The sequence below is a fragment of the Temnothorax longispinosus genome, unplaced genomic scaffold (assembly GCF_030848805.1).
Source record: "Temnothorax longispinosus isolate EJ_2023e unplaced genomic scaffold, Tlon_JGU_v1 HiC_scaffold_85, whole genome shotgun sequence".
NCBI classification, from domain to species: Eukaryota; Metazoa; Arthropoda; class Insecta; order Hymenoptera; family Formicidae; genus Temnothorax; species Temnothorax longispinosus.
Window position 1 is genome coordinate 10,163 of NW_027270725.1, and position 7,360 is coordinate 17,522.

The window sequence follows — 7,360 nt, forward strand, 5'->3', positions numbered from 1 at the left end:
ATTATATAGCAAAAAAAAGAGCCAAAAGACTGCTTAAGCAAAGTGATGTGTGCGGTAACAATTCTGATAGAAGTGTTCTTGTAAATGAGCTTCTCTCCAAAGACGCTTACGGATTGTTGCAATTAACGAGGCGTGTAGCCAAAGAGAGGTCTTATAAGCATGTTTGGTACGATGTGGTCGAATATGTGTCAGGCATTCTGAAGGCAAACCTGTTATTTATGTCAACTCTAACTCTGACCTTGCAAGGCTTATTTGACCTGTCTTCTTCTCTGGTTTAAGTATTATATGGCACGCTAACGCTATTTTCAATTATGCTATCTTACTGGATTTATTCTTATCTTAATTACCAATTTGACGGTACTCACATTCGCTAATCATACGTATGTTTTGTTCTAGTAATGGGAGTTGCACCTGCTTTTCATTAATTAGTTCGTAATCTATTTATGAAGTTATCATTTATCTGGCACGCTAACGCTATTTCAATTATGCTATCTTACTGGATTTATTCTTTATCTTAATTACTAATTTGACGGTACTCACATTCGCTAATCATACGTATGTTTTGTTCTAGTAATGGGAGTTGCACTGCTTTTCAATAATTAGTTCGTAATCTATTTATGAAGTTATTATTTATCTGTTCTCAGCTTTTCTTTTTAATATTCACTTCGTACCTAGATACAAAGTTATAATTTATCTGTTCTTAGCTTTTTTTTCTTTTTCTACTAGTATAGGGCCCGTATTCCGTTCCTGCCTACCGACAACTGTCGGTTCGGTACGCTAACGACGTTTGTCGCTTGCACTATCGACAGAGATGAGTCGAGGCTATTCTGAAAATCTCTTATACCGACATTTATCGTTGCAAGCGACAATCTTTGCTACAGCTTTGTCGATAATGTACAAGCACAATCAAAAGTTAAAAAGGATAAATTTCAGCCAATAGCATGAGGGCTTTAGGAGAAAGTTAACAATTGCACGTCTGTCAGTCCGTGATGGCGCATTAATTGCAAATAACCAATAAATGTGTCATTGTGTCATTGACAAATTATTGTAGAAAATGGATTCGCAAGATACGTAAGTTTCAAAAATATATGATAATATAAATATGTACCTTCATATAGTAACGGATCGGCGGATTCTATTCTGTTAATGACCCGCGTACTAAACATTTATATTTTTGATGATATGATAGTAACCAAATAATTAGATACTTTAAAATGTTTTTAACCTGTTTAATGTTACATTGTTATTTATTTTATTGTAACACATATCTCATACAGCACAGTAATAAAAAAATATTATATGTAATTTGTATATATAATATACATATGATTTTTCTGTATTTATTTGATATATATGTATATTTATAATTTCTATACATATTATATAAGAACTTAGATTCATCTTAATTTAGATGCGCGGCAACGTGCCTCAGCGTCACGGACCAACGTCCACACTTGCATGCTCATGCGGCCTCCGCGGCCTGCCTCATATGCATTTGTGCTCAAGTCTGTATCCGGCTTTTAGATTGACATAACTATATATGTAACATATGTACTCTATAAATAATTTCATATTAATTTGCATATATATTATGTTTGTTTCAGTACACATTCAAAGAAGAAAAATCGTTCAACGAGAACGACAGCTATACAATACGAAGAACTCGTAAAATATATGGAAACGCATTCTGATTTTGCATCATGCAAATATGTAAGCAAGGAAGGAAAAGTTCATCACGCCCAGCAATGGGAAAATGTTGCAGCAATGCTGAATGCATTGTCGAAAGGCCCGGGAAAGACAGTGAAGCAGTGGCAGACTGTAAGTAGTATTCAATTATCAATTATTATGTAATATTGTAATCGTGTCGTATAATATTATAGTCGTATTGTATCGTATTATTGTCGCGCGCGCATATACACACATATTTTTTTTACATACTACATATTATTCAGGTTTGGCGCGACTTAAAAAGTAATACTTCGAAAAAGGCATCGAAGCTAAGAAATGAAAGGAATAGAACCGGAAATTTTCCAGTCACCTCTGAACCTCTAGACAGTTTGGAACAGCGCGTTCTTGGTTGCATCGGCTTGGAATATGTTGAGGGTACTCCTGATTGCCCTGATAGCATCCCTGAAGAAGAGGTACATACATATTCAAATTCCGCTTCTTATATTCTCCATGTAGTTTAGTGCATATATATATATATATATATATATATATGTACAATGTATATTATTTCGAGATCTTTAGTGCCTTGAGTTTTGTCACATACCTATCTGTCTAGGAATTGCAAGTGCAATTGGAAAATGGAAACGAAGACGTCCTTCTTCTTCCACCCTCGACGACAACAGTTGGCAGCCTGTTAAATACATCAACGAGAGAATTGGAAAATAATGGTGAGAAAATTATAAATAAATGAAGAAATTGTTATATTTTATAAATGTTAGACTACATTTCCACAATTTCTTCTTTACCTATTTCTTTATTTCAAGAAACATGATGAATGATCACGTACAATTCTTCGCCAATCTTGAATTCATACATTATTACAAGTAAGAAAAGTGGAAAAAAGAATTGTTATAAATTCATCCAATAATAAGTACATATTAATTGCGTTGTTATTTGTATAATTGTACAGTTTTCTATGTATTGTATAGATGTAGGTAACTATCCGGATGCAAGTGAAATGCCTCAGGAATCGGCGGACGAAAATGATGACCTTTCATACAGAGATGTTGTGAATTGTGTCAACGACCAATCTTCTATTGGAAACGAAGCTCCAGCCCAAAATACTCAAAGTAGAAAAGAAACAGAGCGGAAAAAAAAAACAACTTCTAATCGTAAGTACATATTTACAAGCGTTATTCTATCTTGCTTCACTTAAGTGAGCAATAAACGATGACGATGACAAAAGTGTTGATTATTACAATTATATGTTATCGTACAGAGAGAAAGAAGCAACGACAACGAATTGGCATTCAATTGCAGGAGGCACGTGAAAAGTTTACAAGTATTGCAGAAAACCATGCTGAGTCTTTACATGTAACATATCCTATCAAATAACGCAGTAATAATTGTAAACAATAGTATGTACTTAATGATAATAATATATTGTATTTCATTACAGTTGTTTTCGAAAGCTGCAATGATGACAGCTGAAACTGATCGTGCGCGAAACTTTGGAAGAACGACGGGTTGATTTGGAAGAACGATGGCTTAAAATTGAAGAAAGAAGATTAATGATTGATAAACTACATATGGAAGCGTTAAATAAAACGCATACGATTCTCGAGATTCTTATACGTGAATCGTGAGTGAGATTGCAAGCTTGCAATATTTACTTTTATATGTTTCGTAATATGTTCTTTAATTAGTAAACGCGAACTTAGCAATGTATACTATGATATTACAATGTGTTATTTACTACGTTATATAAGAACTGTGCTATTTAGTTTTTGAAGCAATATTCTCGTTCAATATATGAATTTTTTTGCAACTTATGTTAAGAAATTATTTTCAAAGATATGATACATTGCCTTTATGTTGATAATATTGTACAGAGATCTGCCATACTATATTGAATGTAAAGTGTGTAGGAAAAAATGTTGCGCTATAGAATGAAAACCTACATAGTAGGATTATAAAAACTATGCTAACTGCATATTTGCGGATAGTTTATAATTACATTGTTTGACGTGATATTTATGTATGGAACAAGATCTTTTCTATGCAACTAAGACATATAATGATCTCAATAAAAGCAATATAATACAAATCTCTGATAAAAGCAATTTTTGAAACTGTACAGATTATTCAACCGAAACTCTACGTATTACTGAAAAAAAGGTAAGTACTTATATTCTATTCTTATACTCTATTCTTACATTCTATTCTTATATTCTGTTCTTATATTCTAAGTAGGATACATAATATTGATCTCTCAACTTTGATCTTTATCAGCATTAATGTTCATAGTCGTTCACCTGAAAAATTAGTTTCAACTATATTTTTTCCATAATATAGACGTTTGAACTGGCTAATAATTTTTACGTATGTAACATTTGCTAACATTTCTTTCATTTCGCGCCAAGTATTAAAAATTATTGCTTTGCAACGATCGTTTTAATTTACAGAAGCACACATAATGGAAAAGTGTTGCAGCTAAAAAAAACAGTAACATAACATACAACTTACATTATACCATATTGACGAGCGATAAAACGCTCTTGTATGCGAAGTGCAAGTGCCCGTCCTTGATATGCTTGGCCTCTGTCATCCTCTTCTACAGCAATATTTCGTCTATTGTTATGATGAAAGTTTTCCACATCTATGTCGTCAAAATCGACATCCTGCACGCGATGCGCAATCCGCATATTTTGCAGTACAGCACATGCATTTACGATCCTTCCAGCTACGCCTGGTTCGTACATGAGCCGTCTTTGAGCTGATAGACATCTAAACACCGCCTTCCACACGCCAAATAAACGCTCCACGCAGGATCTAGCACTGCATAGGTCATCATTGTAACGGAACCTTGGCGTATTGGGTACTTCATGTTTAAGAGGAGTCATTAACCAAGGCTCTAACGTGTATCCATCGTCACCTGTATAAAATTGGAAAAAGATTCGAACAATGAATAACCCATTCCTATATAAATTCTGAAGAAAGCTTGAAATATGGGCTAATACCAACCGAAAGACACAATATAACAACAAATACACGAATATCTTAAGCTTTCGGTTTGTATCGCTCCTTATGTAACTTACCAATCAACCAAGTATTTCGTTCGCCATTGTCAAACTTTCTTTGCATGACACGACGTACAGGTGAATTAGACCATATATACGCGTCATGTCGTGCACCAGGAAATCGTGCATTCACATTAAGGATATTTAAATCAGGATCACCAATCTATAAGAATTAAAACATTGTTAAACCAGATTTTTATTATAAAAAACCAGACGCATACCGATTTCTTAATAAATAATAGGTACCGCTGAGTATAAGACAGACTGACAAGGAGAGGGAGAGAGGGAGGAGATACAGAGAAAAAGAATAAAAGAAATCATTTTGCACACAATAATAGTATTATGTTTGTCTACGTACTACTTGAACATTAAGTGTGTGATCACCCCAATGATTCACATAAGCCTCTTCGTGTACGATTGGTCCTTTTATATTGATGTAAGTGCAATCGATAGCCCCAATTGCACCTATAAAGGGTTGAAGTGCATCTGCAAATTTCTCGCGAGCTCTGTGACGATCAACATCCGTCATGGGAAATTTCACCCATCGACGCAGCAATATCGCGTTTATTGCGTCAGTTACTCTTCTTAAACAACGGCTGACAGACGGTTGACTAATAGCAATATCCCACTGCTCTGCGATCGAACCCTGATAACAACCAACGGCGTAGAACCTCAGGGCAGTTAATACCTGTACAAAAAGTAATATACATAAGGTTCTTGCACACGAAATAATGGCGGTGTTTCCGTATATCCGGAAACATCTATTTCCATTTTAATTTAAAACGTTTATATTACAAACTAAATACCGTACTTTCTTCATTAAAATAATCTCCATCGATTTGAATGCACTTCTTGCAACATGACCTTCACGGCCTTTCTGTTTTCCGAAACATCATTGCCTGTCGTCCTCCATATGTTCATAAAAAAGGCCGTAAAGGGCATGTATCACGTAGGAAGGAGTGCGTTGAAATAGACTATTTTGATGAAGAAAATATGCATTAAGTTTGTATAGTGTAAAAGTTTAAAATAAAAAATAAAAAATTGCCATTTTATGTGCAACAACGTAATAAAAAGGAAATATATTACAAATAAATATTAATATTTTTGAAGAAGTTTTTTTTGTTTGATCATGAAGTTGATAAATCACATATGTTTCATATCCATTATTTTAAAATCATTATTAACTGTAACACATTATTATAGATAACATGGTATTGTTACATACTATTTCAAATAAGGGCGCGGGCACACGAGAGGTTTGGACCGCGCGGTAGACCGTGCACACGAGCGATTTGTGCCGCGCGGCAGAACCGCGCAGTCCAAACTGCTTCTGTGCCCGCGCCCTAAATGTAAACAGCAATACATACCTGAAGTTCAGGAGTCAGAGCATCCACGCGTCTATATTCTAATCTTTCTCTTAAAGCATCTGTTACTTCCATAACTATTTCTGGAGTAACTCTGTATAATTTTATAAATTCTGTTTCGTGAAGATCAAACGGATCGTGTAGCTCTCGCCAATTTTGCCTGTCTATACGCCTTTCAAACCGTCCTACTCGATGCTCCAAATGTATCAAGTCCCACCCGAGAAATTCTCCTGCCATTAATATAATACTGAAACAAGAATCGTATTTTATAATTGACAATATTTACATATATTGCTCAACACAAAGAATAATTAAATATTAAAAGAAAAATATATATATGTGTGTATGTATGTATATACATATGTGCTAAAAGTTATTACATTATACCTCAATTACCTTATTTTATTTGCAACTTATCGGAACAATCAACAAGGCTTGGGAGAGACTGGAGAAGGCTGAACACGAGCGGGACGTGGCCCCGCGCGAAGAACTGATTCGACAAGAGAAGTTGGAGCAGTTAGCAGCCAGATTTAACCGGAAGGCTAGCATGTGCGAGACATGATTGTCAGAGAATCAGCGATTGGTATCGCGGGATAACTTTGGTTTCGATCTCGCTGCCGTAGAAGTTAGAGAGAAGCGTCAGAATTTTCTGCATTACAGTCTTCATCGTTTTCGGAATTTTCTTCTTCTTGAAGAAATAATTCTTGTACCTCTGGAAACATTTCTTTCTCTTTTGATTTTCTGAAATCGGGTCTTAGGCTGGATATAAATGGCCGATATTAATAAATGATGCAATAAATCTTCATTTGTCGCTTTCCTATTGATCTTTCTGGTATTCTCAAGACGATATTTTCTAAACTGTTTATGTCTAGCCGCAAGAGCCTCTCGGAGAGCTGTCCTACTGGCATAATTGCATATTTTATAATTTCTGCACCATGAAACAGAATCTTATGAACAGTAATTGGCATATAGTACCATCCGTATTTTTCAATAACAAGTTTCGCTAAATTCTTAGCGTAATAATCGAATTTTTCTGCTTAATTTGTCGACCTGATGCGATAGCTTGTAAAAGGATTGCGAATTTCCGTATTATTTGTTCATCCAATCCGGTAATCTCTGCTGTTACTGAAGGCTTTTCGAAAAATTTTCTAGCAGTATTGCCATCGTTTGTGTTGCCGACACCCTGCTTTACTACATCGATTAATAAACCTAATTTCTGTCTAAATTCTCCTTGAATTTTTTTTTTAC

The 7,360-nt window shown here is 34.8% G+C and overlaps 2 protein-coding genes across 2 annotated transcripts; one reads left to right on the top strand and one right to left on the bottom strand.

Annotated features, from left to right (window-relative positions):
- Positions 1-1,395: 1,395 nt before the first annotated feature.
- Positions 1,396-2,897, top strand: LOC139825059 (uncharacterized). The gene is made up of 4 exons (XM_071797597.1): positions 1,396-1,505; positions 1,605-1,818; positions 1,953-2,141; positions 2,285-2,897. The coding sequence occupies exons 1-4, from the start codon at positions 1,459-1,461 to the stop codon at positions 2,417-2,419; spliced, it is 585 nt and encodes a 194-aa protein (XP_071653698.1). The 5' UTR covers positions 1,396-1,458; the 3' UTR covers positions 2,420-2,897.
- Positions 2,898-3,071: 174 nt separating this feature from the next.
- On the bottom strand, positions 3,072-6,732 carry LOC139825058 (putative nuclease HARBI1). Its single transcript, XM_071797596.1, has 6 exons — positions 6,509-6,732; positions 6,116-6,359; positions 5,107-5,436; positions 4,767-4,911; positions 4,195-4,603; positions 3,072-3,983 (listed from the first exon to the last, which is right to left on the bottom strand). Exons 2-6 carry the CDS (start codon positions 6,347-6,349, stop codon positions 3,980-3,982), a joined length of 1,122 nt encoding a protein of 373 aa, XP_071653697.1. The 5' UTR covers positions 6,350-6,359; positions 6,509-6,732; the 3' UTR covers positions 3,072-3,979.
- Between the last annotated feature and the right edge of the window lie 628 nt (positions 6,733-7,360).

Coding starts and splice junctions, on each gene's coding strand:
- LOC139825059 (XM_071797597.1), top strand. CDS start 1,459: ATGCTCATGCGGCCTCCGCGGCCTGCCTCATATGCATTTGTGCTCAA. Junction 1,506..1,604: donor TCATATGCATTTGTGCTCAA/GTCTGTATCCGG, acceptor TGTTTGTTTCAG/TACACATTCAAAGAAGAAAA. Junction 2,142..2,284: donor ATAGCATCCCTGAAGAAGAG/GTACATACATAT, acceptor CTATCTGTCTAG/GAATTGCAAGTGCAATTGGA.
- LOC139825058 (XM_071797596.1), bottom strand. CDS start 6,349: ATGGCAGGAGAATTTCTCGGGTGGGACTTGATACATTTGGAGCATCGA. Junction 5,437..6,115: donor CTCTGACTCCTGAACTTCAG/GTATGTATTGCT, acceptor CTTTTTGTACAG/GTATTAACTGCCCTGAGGTT. Junction 4,912..5,106: donor ACACACTTAATGTTCAAGTA/GTACGTAGACAA, acceptor TAATTCTTATAG/ATTGGTGATCCTGATTTAAA.